This window comes from Zosterops lateralis (genome assembly GCF_965231275.1).
Source record: "Zosterops lateralis genome assembly, chromosome: 18".
NCBI lineage: Eukaryota > Metazoa > Chordata > Aves > Passeriformes > Zosteropidae > Zosterops > Zosterops lateralis.
The window spans coordinates 995,953-1,010,488 of NC_139778.1; the positions used below are offsets into that span (position 1 = coordinate 995,953).

A 14,536-nucleotide genomic window follows, 5' to 3' on the forward strand; every position below is an offset into this window, starting at 1 on the left:
TCTGCTCTCACTCTCAGCCCTGCTTTGCTGGAGACACAGAAGCAGCAGCTCTGCAGGGTCAGTGCTGCCAGATCCTGCCTGTGCACAGGGATGGGGCAGGGCAGCCTCAGGTTAAACCTCTCTGACTCACTGAGGTTTGCTCTCAAACACCACCAGATCCAAGAGAGAACAGATACACCCAGGCTGAGGCAGCCAAAATCCACCTCTGGACCAAAGCAGCCCAACAGCACCACGGCAGCAGATCCAAACCAGGATGGGGGATCAGATTTTTTGGGAATGCTGAAGCCTCTGTGTGGCTCCCAGCTCTGCAATCAGGTAATTAAAGACTTTTCATTTGTTCTCAGCTCCAGGTAGAAAATACTGCATTTGACTGACCCAGAACAGCACCAGAGCACAAAGGTGAAATGGCCAAAAGAGTCACCAAATGCAACCACCTGGCCAGAAACTGCAGTGAGAGAACAAAAGATTTCACCTCCTTTACAGAAAACTAAAAAGAAAAGTAGGAAGAAAAGAAACCAATGGAAGTTTTACGATCAGCTTAATAGAGCAGAGTTCACAGATGGTAAGTGCTGGATTAAAATCTTTCCTCGCAGTTTATTTTTCCATTTTAGATTTTATGCTCTATTTTTGGCTCAGCGACAAGCAAGAAGTTTGTCAGCCATGCTAATGGCAAAATACTGTAAAAATAAAAACCTGTTTACATTCTCCCCACAAGGCCAATGTTGTCCAAAGACATTTTCCTGCATTACAGCATTCAGGAGGCACGGGACACACGACTGCTCAGCCGTGGGTTTCTCAGCAGCATTTCTGTTATGAAAACACCTCTCTCGTTGTTGGAAACTTGTTTAGAGTAGAATCAAGCACTGCCAAATATTCCTCTTTACCTGTTAATGGATTAGAGGAAGCTGGAAAACACAGGGCACGGGACAAATGATTTTATGAAGAGGTCAGTCACCCGTGCAATGTTTCCATAAAACAAAACCTCGGAGAGTTCCAGCCCCAGAAAGGCTCCAAACAACACCAACCCCACGTTTCACTGGGGCTTGGACTCCTCAGAGGTGGCAATAGAGAACTTTGCCCTCTATAAATACAGACAGATTGAGCAGCAATATTTTTATTGTACTTCTGTTGTTGAGGTGGATCTGCACAATTGTGATACTTCACCTTCCTGAAAGCAGGAATTTAATCTGCACCTCCAAACACTCCAAAGCCAGAGAAAACACTGCTCTCAAATCCCACTTATTTGGGGTTTCTGGAACCTCTTCTCAACTCCTGCTGAACTGAGGCAGCCATTCCCCAGCACTGATTATTGTGCACAGCCTACACACTTTTCCTCAGAATTTCTTCCGAGGAAACATGTCAAAAATGACATTTGATTTGAACACCTCTCAGCAAAGTGAGCGGCCCAGCAGACCCAGTGATCAGGCATTGCATTACAGCCCTGATATAGAGAGGGGGGAGAAAAAGCTCTGGGGCTTTAATTCTGCCAATTATTATAAACAACCAACTCAAGGGCTTACAGCAATTTTCATCTGAACACAGCCAAGGGAACAGGTAAGGAAAGGACAAGCCTTTGACCCCAGGGAAAGCAGCATCCTGAAAACCTTACCTTTATTTTATTTCTTAAACAGGAAGTGTCAAAACATGGAGAACACAACATTCCTGGGGAAGCTCCAGCTTCTTATTCCCATTTAACTCTGGGCATGTGTTGTGTTGGAAGCGCAGCTAAAACAAGGCTGCAAAACTCCTATTTACTCTGATCTGCAGCCACTGCAAAAGGCAGGAAGCAGCCCTGGGGGAGGAACATCTGCTCCTTGTTCACAGAGAGAGGGCACAGAGCAGCTGCTGAGCATCCCTGAGCCTCTGGGACAGCTCCATCCCTGAGCCTCTGGGACAGCTCCATCCCTGAGCCTCTGGGACAGCTCCATCCCAGCATCCCTGAGCCTCTGGGACAGCTCCATCCCAGCATCCCTGAGCCTCTGGGACAGCTCCATCCCAGCATCCCTGAGCCTCTGGGACAGCTCCATCCCAGCATCCCAACATCCCTGAGGATCCCTGAGCCTCTGGGACAGCTCCATCCCAGCATCCCAACATCCCTGAGGATCCCTGAGCCTCTGGGACAGCTCCATCCCAGCATCCCAACATCCCTGAGGATCCCTGAGCCTCTGGGACAGCTCCACCCCGGCAGGGACAGCCCGGAGGGACAGCAGGGCGTGCCCAGCTCCACCACAGCTCCTCCCTAAATCAGCACTGCTGTGTGCAGAGATTTGCTGCTGCTGAACCCAAATAACCTCAGTGACACCAGGAAGCTGCTGCTTATCCCTGAACTGTCCCCGTTCCCTTTACAGACACTGCAAGGGACAGACACTGCCGTGGACACAACCTTCCCCTGTGGGGACAGTGACAGTGGCACTGCCCGGCCCCGGCCCAGCCCTTCCACAGCTCCTGCTGCCCTCCCTTGGCCCCGCATCTTGGGAACCCTGCATCCCGGGAACCCTGCATCCCGGGAATCCTGCATCCCGGGAACTCTGCATCCCGGGAATCCTGCATCCCGGGAATCCTGCACCCTGGGAACACTACATTCCGGGAATCCTGCATCCTGGGAATCCTGCATCCCGGGAATCCTGCATCCCGGGAACTCTGCATCCCGGGAACACTGCATCCCGGGAACTCTGCATCCCGGGAATTCTGCACCCCGGGAATCCTGCATCCCGGGAATCCTGCATCCTGGGAACACTGAGTCCTGGGAACTCTGCATCCCGGGAACCCCGCACATTCAAACCCAGCCGGTTTAAACCCGGCACAGCCCAGCCCCACACCCCCGGACCCCTCCCTGCGGGGCACCTTGGCCGAGCTCTCCCCGCTCCGCTGGCAGCGGTTCCGCTCCTGGATCCTCTCGGCGATGTCCTGGGCGAGCTGGCGAGCGGCGGCGAGCAGCGGGAGCCTGCGGGAACGGCGGCGGCTCAGACCGGGCTGGGATGGGCCGGGACGGGCCGGGACGGGCTGGGATCGGATGGGACCCGCCGGGACGGGCTGGGATGGGACGGGATGGGACCCGCCGGAATTGGATAAGATGGGCCGGGACCTGCCGGGATGGGCTGGGATGGGCTGGTACAAGCCTCCGGAAAAGGGCCGGGAAGGGAAAGCACAACACCCCCAAAACACACACACCCACTAAGCCTGGGCTGTCCTTTGGGAAAGAACCCCGGCAGAGCAGGCAAAGCACCCCCAAAATACACCCACACCCCCCCACCCCGCACAGCCGGCCCCGCTCCCGCCCCTGCCGGGCCCCGCAGGCTCCGAACGCTCCGCAGCCCCGGCAGGGCCGGTCCCCACCCGGTCCTGACCCGGTCCCGCCCCGCAGGCCCGGCCCGGCCCGGCCTGGCCCGGCCCGGCCCGGCCTGGCCCGGCCCGGCCCGGCGCTCACCAGGGGTCCGGAGCCATCGCGGCCCCGGAACCTTCGCGGCGCTTCCGCCGGATCCGCCCGGACACGCCGCGCGCAGGCGCCGGGACGGGACGGAGGGGAAAGGGGATGGGAACGGGAGAGAGGGGAGGGGAGAGAGGGAAAGGGGAGAGAGGGAAAGGGAGAGGGGAGAGAGATACAGATGTTCAGGGTTTGCAGGGGCAGGGGTTCAGTGCACAGAGGTTTGCAGTACAGGGTGCAGAGGTGCAGATGTTCCGGGTGCAGATGTGTGCAGATGTGCACAGCACAGAACCAGAGCTGTCCCCGCTCCCCCCTCCCGTCCCTGATACCACATAAAGCCGACACGGAGCGGTGGCACTGGTTCCCTTCTCTGTTGGAGTCCAGGGCATCCCTCTGGGCGCCCTGGGAAGTCACAGACCTTGGCAGAGAGGCCTGGGACCTGAGAAAGAGGGTCTGGGGTCTGTGCAGGGGGGTTTGGGGTCTGTCCAGGAGGGTCTGGGGTCTGTCCAGGAGGGTCTGGGGTCTGTGCAGGGGGGTTTGGGGTCTGTCCAGGAGGGTCTGGGGTCTGTGCAGGGGGGTCTGGGGTTTGTCCCGGAGGGTTTGGGGTCTGTCCAGGAGGGTCTGGGGTCTGTGCAGGAGGGTCTGGGGTCTGTGCAGGGGGGTCTGGGGTCTGTCCAGGGGGGTCTGGGGTCTTTCCAGGAGGGTCTGGGGTCTATGCAGGGGGTTTGGGGTCTGTCCAGGAGGGTCTGGGGTCTGTGCAGGGAGGTTTGGGGTCTGTCCAGGAGGGTCTGGGGTTTGTCCCGGAGGGTCTGGGGTCTGTCCAGGGGGGTCTGGGGTCTGTCCAGGGGGGTCTGGGGTCTGCCCAGGGGGGTTTGCCTGGCACAGAGCCCAGGAGGACACAATCTTTGATTTTGGTCCGTGAGAAAAACATCCAACACACAGAAGAATTGCAAGTCACAAAGGTGTTACTGAGAATAGTGTAGTTATCACTGTGCAGAAGATTTTGTAGTTTTGGATTTTTAGAATGTAGATGCCAAGGGAGAAGAAGAACTTCTCCAAACCCCCAGCCCTGTCCCCCCATCCATGCCCATCTCTGGTGCCAGTCGGTGCCCTCCCTGCCCACGCCGATGTCCCTGTCCCCCCGGGCCCGGGGGACACTGGCAGTGCTGGCGCTGTCGCAGTTTTGGCAGCTCGGTCCAAGCCCTTCCTACCCCTGATCCGCCAGGATTTGGCCTCTCCCTTTGTTTTGGGGTGCGATCGGTGACGCACATCGGGCACAAAGCATCGCAGGAGCGCGTTGATAACGATAGTGATGACGATAGTGATAAGGTCAATCATAACAACAGTGATAACAATATTGATAACGGTAACCAGCACATCCTCGTCAGCACGTTCCCATTCATGGGCTGATCCACCCTCTATTCCCCCATTCCCAGGCCTGATCCCCGCTGTGTTCCCCCATTCCCGGGGCTGATCCCTGCTGTGTTCCCCCATTCCCAGGCCTGATCCTCCCTCTATTCCCCCATTCCTGGGCTGATCCCCCCTGTGTTCCCCCATTCCCAGGCCTGATCCCTGCTCTGTTCCCCCATTCCCAGGCCTGATCCCGCTGTGTTCCCCCATTCCAGGCCTGATCCCCCCTGTGTTCCCCCATTCCTGGGCTGATCCCCGCTGTGTTCCCCCATTCCCAGCCCTGATCCCCGCTGTGTTCCCCCATTCCCGGGGCTGATCCCCACTGTGTTCCCCCATTCCTGGGCTGATCCCCGCTGTGTTCCCCCATTCCCAGCCCTGATCCCCCCTGTGTTCCCCCATTCCTGGGCTGATCCCCCCCTGTGTCCCCCCATTCCTGGGCTGATCCCCCCTGTGTCCCCCCATTCCCAGGCCTGATCCCTGCTCTGTTCCCCCATTCCCAGGCCTGATCCCGCTGTGTTCCCCCATTCCTGGGCTGATCCCCGCTCTATTCCCCCATTCCCAGGCCTGATCCCGCTGTGTTCCCCCATTCCCAGGGCTGATCCGGGATTGGGGCAGGGATGGGGGCAGGGATGGGGGCAGGGATGGGGGCAGGGATGGGGGCAGGGATGGGGGCAGGAATGGGGGCAGGAATGGGGGCGATGCGGGCGCGGAGCTGCTCCACCCCCGCCCGTGTTTACCCCAAACAAAGCCGGGGCCGGGGCTCGCCCTCGCCTTACAAAGCCCGGCGGGGCCAGGGGGAGCCGGCAGGGCTGGGACATGCTGCAGGGGGGGCCGGGCCCGCCCCGCGCCCCCGGGGACTCGGGCCCCGGGCCAGGTGAGTGCGCCCCGCGGGGACAGGGACAGGGACAGGTGAGTGCGCCCAGCGGGGACAGGGACAGGGACAGGTGAGTGCGCCCCGCGGGGACAGGGACAGGGACAGGTGAGTGCGCCCAGCGGGGACAGGGACAGGGACAGGTGAGTGCGCCCCGCGGGGACAGGGACAGGGCCAGGTGAGTGCGCCCAGCGGGGACAGGGACAGGGGCTGGGACAGGGCCGGACCCGGCCCGGGCCTCGGGACCCTCCCGAGGTGCCCCAAGTGCTGTCCCCGTGTCCCCTGGGCTCAGGGAGAACCATCCCTGACCCACCAGCGACTGGGCACAGCCCCGATATGAACACCCGAGCGTTAATGAGTGCGCTAATTGCCTTTCCCCCTGCCCGGTAATGAGTGCGCTAATTGCCTTTCCCCCTGCCCGGCAATGAGTGCCCAGCAGAGCTCACCCAGGGGGGAACAGGCCCCGGGAAATGCCGCTCCCGGCTCTCCAGGAGCAGCTCACACTCTGCTCTCCCCTGCCAAGGAAAGGGCTCCAGGCTTTGCCCTCTCCCATCCCATCGGCTCAGGGCCCTGGGGAAGTGGGGCAGCTCCCAGCTGGGTTTCAGGGTTTCTCCTCACACCGTGGGGGGCTTTTCCCCCCTCCAAAAGCTCCAGCCCTGGGGCAGGGCCCGGGCAGCCGCCAGCCCGGCACTGGGAAGAGCAAAGAAACCCAGGAGGTGTCTGTGAGAGTTCAGAGCACCCTCGGGCAGGGTGAAAGGTGGTCAATAAAAGCTCTCTGTCCCGCAGAGGTGCTCGGCTCATCCCCGGTGACCATCGTGGTCACGTCCGAGGCCGACACGTGGGACGTGGACACCTCCTCGTGCCTGGGCCGCGGGCCCTTCGTGGACTGGGAGCAGCTGCCGGAGCCGCAGCCGCCGGCGCCGATCCCGCGGGACGTGCTGGACAGGCCCCCGAAGGAGCTGAAGAGGCTGGCCAGGGAAGGCTGCTGGGCCGGGAGCCACGCGGGCCGGGCCCGGCTCTACCCGCGGCTCATCCGGCAGGTCTCCTGCCGCCTGGTCGCCCCCGACGCGCCGGTCTACAGGGACGTGGCCGCCCGGCTCTTCGGGCAGCGCGGCGTGAGCTCCCACCCCCTGCCCGAGTTCCTGGAGGGCTGCCCCGTGCCCACCTACCGCCTCAACCCGCGCGGGGTGGCCGCCCTGAAGAAGATCCTCATCTGCGTGGGCGCCCTGTTCCCCGACATCATGCACGGGCCCCTGCTGCCGGCCCTGGCCGCGCTGCTGCTGCACTACAGCCGGGACGAGGCCCAGTGCTTCGAGAGCCTCTCGCGCCTCATCGCCAGCAACGCTCCCCACGCCGCCTACGTCGACCAGTCCTTCCTGGCCCACCAGGCCTCCTGCATGACCTTCGGGGACCTGGCCAACAAGCACTGCCCGGCGGCTCACAGGCTGATCGCCGGCGCCGCCGACAACGTCCTCGAGGTCTACTCGGAGTGGCTGTGGTGGCTCTTCCCCGGGCTGCCCTTCGCCTACGCCGTGCGCGTGCTGGACGTGTTCCTGCTGGAGGGCCAGAAGGTGTTCTACCGCATCGCCCTGGCCCTGCTGAAGCTCTTCAGGCTCTCGGTGGGCCCGGCGGGGCTGCAGGGCTCTGACATCAAGGCCGAGCTGCAGGCTTTCGCCGGGAACATCGCCCAGCACGTCACCGTGGACAAACTCCTGGAGAGAGCCTTCGGCATCCGCCTCTTCTCCCGCAAGGAGATCTGGCTGCTGCAGATGGCCAACAGGAAGGCCTTGATGGAGAGGGGCATCACCGTGGTGCAGAGGAGGTGAGGAGAGCCCTGCGTGCCCCAGCTCTGGGGGCTGAGCAGGCAAAACGTGAATTCCTGCGCAGAACAGCCGGGGGGAGCTGCAGTGTGGCTGTGCTGGGCCCTCCCAGCCCCTGGGGACCCTGTCAGGGGACAGGGCACAGCCAGGGCTGGGGACCCTGTCAGGGGACAGGGCACAGCCAGAGCTGGGGACCCTGTCAGGGGACAGGGCACAGCCAGGGCTGGGGACAGGGCACAGCCAGGGCTGGGGACTCTGTCAGGGGACAGGGCACAGCCAGAGCCAGGGACAGGACACAGCCAGGGCTGGGGGTGTTGGCAGAGAGCTCACAGTGCAAAGAGCAGGACAGAAGCTGCTGCAGGGGCTGTGCCCCCACAAACAGAGGGGTGTCGCTATTTCGGACACATGAAGGACGAGGCAGGCAGCAGAAGGTCAGGCAGGAAAGCTCTATTTTAATTTTCTGACTCCATTTTATATACACTTTGATAAGAAGGCAAAAGATTGGCTACACAGGTTTCCACCTCTTTGACCTCGTTGGTGAACATCACTATTAATCATATTTTTCCTCCCAGAGAAGAAATATGTAAACAAAATAGACAAGTTCTAAATATATACACAGTTTACATGAAGCTGCAGAGAATCTCCACTGCAGAGATTCAAACACTCGAAAGCAAGAACACTTAGGGTGACAGAGGGGCCCCAGAGCCCGGCCTGACGTCCCTCCCCTCGCAGGCCGTGCTTCCACCTGGCCGTGGACATGCAGAAGTTCAGCTCCAGCATTGTCACGGCGCAGGAGATGCGCCTGGTCTGGTCCTGGATCCCCGAGCGCTTCTCGCTCTTCCCCCCGCTGCTGCTCTTCTCCACCTCCCAGGACGGCTGCAGCCTGCAGAGGTGAGGCCTCCCCTGCCCAGGGGGGCCGGGGCTGGGGGGACACCCGGGCAGGGCTTGGTGTGGGAGAAAGGAGCAGCACAAGTGACCCGGGGCACCTCTGGGGCTGCTGGGGACCCCGCTGGGCTCGGTTCAGGGCCCTGAGTGTGGCTTAGGGGAGAGGGCAGGGGCCGGGCCAAGGCCTGGGCACTGCCCGGGCACATGGAGCCCCGTGGATGTGCCAGGCAGGGATGTCCCCGTGTGCCACGCCGTGCCAGGCACGCTGTGAGCGGCCAGGGACAGCCAGCACAGCCTGCCCGGGGCTCCGGCTGCCCCGAGCCCACCCTTGTCCATCTCTGCAGGTTCTACACGTGCTGTGAAGGCTACGAGCCCACGGTGCTGCTCATCAAAACCACCGAGGGGGAGGTGAGCGTTTCCCAGGCAGGGCTGGGGAGGGGGACGGGCTGGGGGAGCCCACAGGCACCTCCTGGAGCACCCACGGGCTGTGTGCCCCCTGCTCTGCCCCGGCCCGGGCCTGTCCCAGCCCCCAGGACAGAACAAACTGCACCTCTGGCCCCCAGGACACCTCAGCCGGGGCTGCTGGGGGAAACAGGAGCAGCGGGTGAGGGGGAGAGAGGCCACGAGTGAGACTTGGATTGCAAATACAGGGCAGGGGGAGCTGAGCTGGCACAGCAGGATTGGGGCTCTATTCCCCAGGGCACAGGGCAGGAGGGATGGGCACAGCAGGGTTGGGCTCTATTCCCCAGTGAGGGCACAGCAGGTTCGGGGCTCTATTCCCCAGTGAGGGCACAGCAGGTTCGGGGCTCTATTCCCCAGTGAGGGCACAGCAGGTTCAGGGCTCTATCCCCCAGGCACAGCGCACAGCCCCTGCCCTGCCCAGCCCGGGGCTCTGCCCGGCGCTCCCGGGGCCGCTCCCGGCCCATCCCCTGAGGCTCCCCGTCTCTCCCGGCCCATCCCCTGAGGCTCCCCGTCTCTCCCGGCCCGTCCCCTGAGGCTCCCCGTCTCTCCCGGCCCGTCCCCTGAGGCTCCCCGTCTCTCCCGGCCCATCCCCTGAGGCTCCCCGTCTCTCCCGGCCCATCCCCTGAGGCTCCCCGTCTCTCCCGGCCCATCCCCTGAGGCTCCCTGTCTCTCCCGGCCCATCCCCTGAGGCTCCCCGTCTCTCCCGGCCCATCCCCTGAGGCTCCCTGTCTCTCCCGGCCCGTCCCCTGAGGCTCCCTGTCTCTCCCGGCCCATCCCCTGAGGCTCCCTGTCTCTCCCGGCCCATCCCCTGAGGCTCCCCGTCTCTCCCGAGGTGTGCGGGGCGTTTCTCTCCTCCGACTGGAGCGAGAGGAAGAAGAGCGGGGGCGCGTCGGGCTTTTTCGGGACGGGGGAGTGCTTTGTGTTCACGGTGAGTCCCGGGCTGTGCCGGCCCGGCCCGGCCCCGGCAGCCCCTTCCCTCCCCCCCGGCCCGGGGCTCACAGGTGTGTCCCCGGCCAGGTGCGCCCCGAGGCGGAGCGCTACGAGTGGGTGCTGGTCCAGCGGCCGGAGCTGGCCAAGGCCGTGCCGCGCCCCCGGCAGCGCTCGCCTTCCCCCGCTGCCCCATCCCCGCCCGGCTCCCCCCGGCACCTGGCCGTGCCCTCGGCGCACGGGAGAGGCCGCCTGTCCCCGTTCCTGGCCGTCAGGCACTTCCTGCTGCCCTCCAAAACCGCCTCCATGTTCATGGCCGGCTCCCGGGACGGCATCGTCATCGGTAAGGGGATCGATATCGGGATCGATATCGGGAACGGGGGATCGATATCGGTATGGGGGGATCGATATCGGTAACGGGATCGATATCGGGATCGATATCGGGAATGGGGGATCGATATCGGGAATGGGGGATCGATATCGGGAATGGGGGATCGATATCGGTAATGGGGATTGATATCGATATCGGTATGGGGGATCGATATCGGTAATGGGGGATCGATATCGGTATGGGGGGATGGATATCGGGAACGGGGGGTCGATATCGGTATGGGGATGGATATCGGTAATGGGGGATCGATATTGGGAACGGGATCAATATCGGTAAGGGGGGATGGCTATCGATAAGGGGGGATGGCTATCGGTGGATGGATCACCATCGATAGGGCAGATCAATAAGGGGTGGCCGCTGTCGGGGACCCCCCCCGGGAACAGCCTGAGACCCTCCCAGCGCCCCCGGGCCGGGACGAGGGACAGGGGACGAGGGACAGGGGACAAGGGACAGGGCACAGGGGACAAGGGACAGGGCACAGGGGACAAGGGACAGGGGACAAGGCCGGGGGCAGCCGGGCCCGACCCCCGCTCGCCCGCAGGTGGAGGCGGAGGCCAAGCGCTGGCCCTGGACTCGAACCTGCTCTGGGGCCGCACGGAGCGCTGCGAGACCTTCGCCAACCCCCCGCTCTGCCGGGAGAACTTCCAGCTGCAGCTCCTGGAGGTGTGGGGCTTCCAACGGGCGTGACAGGCCTGGGGACGGACATGGGGACATGGGGACAGCCCCGGGGACAGCCCTGGGGACATGGGGACAGACAGCCCTGGGGACATCCCAGGTCCCCTCCCGCAGTGTCTGTCTGTCCCCACCCCGCCCGGTCTGTCCCAGTTTGGGGTCTGGAGTTTCTCACCCTCCCTGGCCCGGCTGCAGCCTGGGGCTCAGCAAACCACTGACACACGGGCAGATTCTCGGGGAATTCTGAGCCCGGGCAAACACCAACCCCGAGCTCCGGAGCGCGGCACAAACACTCCCAGATCCCCAAGGGCAGCACAGCCCTTGAGCCATCCCGGAGTTGTGCAGCCTCCGGGGGCCCCCAGGACTGCCCGGGACCCACCAGACTCCTCTTGGCCCTGCCTGGAGGTGCTGCCTGCACTTCGTGGGGTGCTGTGCCAGCCCCGGAGGGACCCCACCTTTGCCCAGCCCAGGACACGGCCCTGGGGACAGGAGGAGCCGCCAGCTCCGGGGACTTGAGGCTGGAAATGCGTCAAGAGCTCGGCTCCTCATGTGGCATCTCTGTTTCCCACCCAAACAAGCCTGTGCAGGGTGCAGGGGATGGGGAAAGCCAAATCCTCACCTCCATCCCCAGCGATGGGGAGGTGATGCCATCCCCTGCTGCTCCATCCTGGGCGGGTTCCTGGCACCCCAAGGGTCTGATCCTGGTGGGAATTCCCTGCCAGCCCCCAATTCCAGCTCTGATTTCCATCCAGCAGCGGTTCAGGGTGGAGAAGCGTGTGCAGGAAAAGGCACCCGCAGCCCTGGGCTGGACACTGCCTCCCTCCTGTGGTTGTTGGGGCGCTCACAGCACACAAAGGGACGCAGTAAAAGTTTAAAATGCTCTTTTGTTATCAGTGCGTTTTGTCTTTTATGCGGTTTTTACAAACTTTGAGGGCAACTTCTGATTGGTTAATAGCTTTCTTGTTAATTGTTTTATTGCTTAGTAAAAAATAATTTACTTGTCTATCAAATCTATTTATTCTCGGATTGTTTACTGATTTTCTTTACTGATTTTCATGGGACAAATCCCTTTTATTACAGGTATGTTGGAGCCCTAGAAACTTAGAATTTGGGGTTTTATTTGGTGCACTTATTTTTCACCCCCAGAAGAGATTGTTGTGTTAAAAGAACTTCTTTTTCTTAAAACAGCTTCATATGTGAACTTACAGATGGTTTGTTAGCTGCACTTAGAAGAAATGGCAGGGTGGATTTTTACCCTGTTCCTACACCCAGGAAAAGCTGAGCCCAGGGCACATCTGTGTCCAGCAGGGTTGCAAAGCTGGCCAGGGAGGAAAGGAAAAGACTCAGGGAACTGTCACTTCTCGGAAACTCTGCTCCCTCCTTTCCTCATCTGCCAGGAGTGTTGCAGTAAATCAGGGTTTCCCCAGCACAGCACTCTGGCTGCCAGACCAAAGTGCTCTGCTCGTGCCTTTGTCCCTCGTTCCTCCTCTGCTCTTCACTTCCCCGTGGCCTTTGCTGGGAATTTCCCCCCTGTTTTGTCAGGAATGTGTCAGCAGTGCCCTCCCAGAGCCCTGTTTTTAACAGCTCCTGCTCCTGTGTGTGGGATTGCAGGCCCAGGCTGGGAAATGCAGGTGGCTGCTCAGTGCTCTCGCTCTGACCTGGCATTTCCAGGAACAGCAGGGGGGAATTGTCCAGTTCTGGCTTCAGGTTTTTCACCTCTTCTGATGTTGAGGCATTTGGGGATCCTCCAGGCCCAGCCTGGTTCCTGGCAGCCCCTGGGCAGGATGGGTGGCAGGCAGGGAGGGCTGCAGGGCACCGAGGCTGTTCCACAGCTTGGGAGGAAAATGAATGATTTGGGGCACAATTCCTGCCCTCTCCATGCAGCATCCAAGCAGAGTTTGCAGCTCCACAGCTGCAGGTGCACGGCACAGCTCCACTGCTGGAGCCAGGGGGAAGGATCCTGGGGGATGTGTCACCACAGGACACTGAGGGAGGGAGCAATCTGTGCTTCAGCACCCATCCCACATCCCTGTCCAGGGTCCTGCGTGCCCTGCCAGGACAAGGACAGGCTTCCCTGGGCTCCAGCACTGCCCGTGTCTCCTCCGGGGCTGCTGGGGGGGATCTGCCCTGCTCTGAACCCCCCAGGGTCTGGAGAAACCAGAGCAAAGAGAAAGACCAAAGGGAGTTAGTTCATTGGGAACAGTGCAGGTAGAAATCCTCACTGAGGGTGGCATCCTTGCCCAGCTCTGCCCTGCATGAGACATGGCAGGAAATATTTGCTCAGTGCGGCAGGAAAAGTGCCCAGGTGAGCCCAGGTGAGCCCAGGTGAGCCCAGGTGAGGCCGTGCTCATGCCCAGGGCACTCCCTGCTCCAGAGCTTTGGCCCCAAAGAGCCAGGACAGGGCTCACTGCAGCTCAGGGGGCACCAGAGGAAAACTGGGAGCTAAACCCCCTTCCCCCAGCTCAGCCCCTGCAAAGCAGCAGCTGCCTGTGAGGGCTGCACCAGCTGTGCTCTGCCCCAGCAGAAAAGGGGTTGAACCCGGCTTTATCCCTTTCCCAAATACAGTCTCGAGCCAGAAGATGTGGCAACACTCAGCTCCAGGGGTGCAGACAAGGAAAAGACAGAGACTCAACAAGGGAGGACAGTCACTACAGCCACATCCTCCCATCCTGTTCACACGGGGGGTCTTCCTGCCCACCTGCAGATCCCACATCCTGCTCAGGGCTGCTCGTGCTTTCTGGGAGAGCTGGCATCACTCCTGGAGCAGCCAGGCCTGAACTGGCCTTGGAGCTGCCCCCAGCCTGGCCAGAGCCAGGACTGACCTGGGCAGGGTGGGATGGTCATTGTGGGATGGTCACTGTAGGATGAGATGGTCACTGTAGGATGGGATGGTTACTGAGGGATGGTCACTGCAAGATGGTCATTCTGGGATGGTCACTTTGGGATGGTCACTGTAGGATGGGATGGTCACTGCCAGATGGTCACTGCCAGATGGTCACTGTAGGAGGGGATGGTCACTGTAGGAGGGGATGGTCACTGAGGGATGGTCACTGCGGGTTGGTCACTGTAGGAGGGGATGGTCACTGCAGGATGGGATGGTCACTGTGGGATGGGATGGTCACTGCAGGGTGGTCACTGCGGGATGGTCACTGCCCAGGCACATCCCAGTGCTGCTCAGGTGCTCTCTGTGATCCCTGACACGGAGTCCAAGTGCAGGAACTGCTTCCAGCTGGGAAAAGGCTCTGTGCAGGGAGACAGGAAACATCTGCATTGTCACAGCTGGCGGCTGCTCTGCAAACACAGGATGTGTCCATTAAACAGCCCATTTCCCCCCAGGCTGCTGCCAAGGCGGGCTGTGCTCAGATGGGACACTGTTAGCAGGCCTAACAGCCCTGCTCCAGCTCCATCAGACCCTCAACATCTCCATCAGCTCCTCTCCAGCTCCCCCAGCCCCTCTCCAGCTCCCCCAGCTCTGGAGCAAGCTCTGGGCAAGTTTGGGCTCTGCAGGTGATTCTTTCCACATGGGATGTGGTTGATGCTGCACAGGGAGTGCAGAGATGGGCAGAGGTCCCCACTGCTCCTCGTGGGTGTCCCACAGCACTGAGAGCCTGCCCAGGCTGCTCTGTGGCACAATGGGACAGCAAAGGCTGGCACAGCCCTCCAGACATGAAACG

The 14,536-nt window shown here is 61.5% G+C and overlaps 2 protein-coding genes across 4 annotated transcripts in view; one reads left to right on the top strand and one right to left on the bottom strand.

Moving 5' to 3' along the window:
• The window catches only part of STX8 (syntaxin 8), an 86,792-nt gene extending 83,322 nt beyond the window's left edge, over window positions 1-3,470 (bottom strand). For both annotated transcript variants that reach the window (XM_083874821.1, XM_083874822.1), the window contains exons 1-2: window positions 3,428-3,470; window positions 2,845-2,944 (exon numbers count right to left, since the gene is read on the bottom strand). In XM_083874821.1, the coding sequence (XP_083730947.1) occupies window positions 2,845-2,944; window positions 3,428-3,444 (117 nt within the window). In that variant the 5' untranslated portion in view covers window positions 3,445-3,470. The remainder of the gene's footprint in view (window positions 1-2,844; window positions 2,945-3,427) is intronic.
• A 2,153-nt stretch (window positions 3,471-5,623) lies between these two features.
• LOC310916924 (TBC1 domain family member 24-like) lies at window positions 5,624-10,903 on the top strand. 2 transcript variants are annotated; one of them, XM_083874819.1, is made up of 7 exons: window positions 5,624-5,708; window positions 6,492-7,527; window positions 8,258-8,416; window positions 8,755-8,818; window positions 9,705-9,800; window positions 9,890-10,142; window positions 10,732-10,903. In XM_083874819.1, the coding sequence occupies exons 1-7, from the start codon at window positions 5,651-5,653 to the stop codon at window positions 10,875-10,877; spliced, it is 1,812 nt and encodes a 603-aa protein (XP_083730945.1). In that variant the 5' UTR covers window positions 5,624-5,650; the 3' UTR covers window positions 10,878-10,903. The 2 variants fall into 2 exon arrangements, with proteins under 2 accessions (XP_083730945.1, XP_083730944.1); XM_083874818.1 differs by having other exon boundaries at window positions 5,640-5,708; window positions 6,477-7,527.
• Window positions 10,904-14,536: the final 3,633 nt, after the last annotated feature.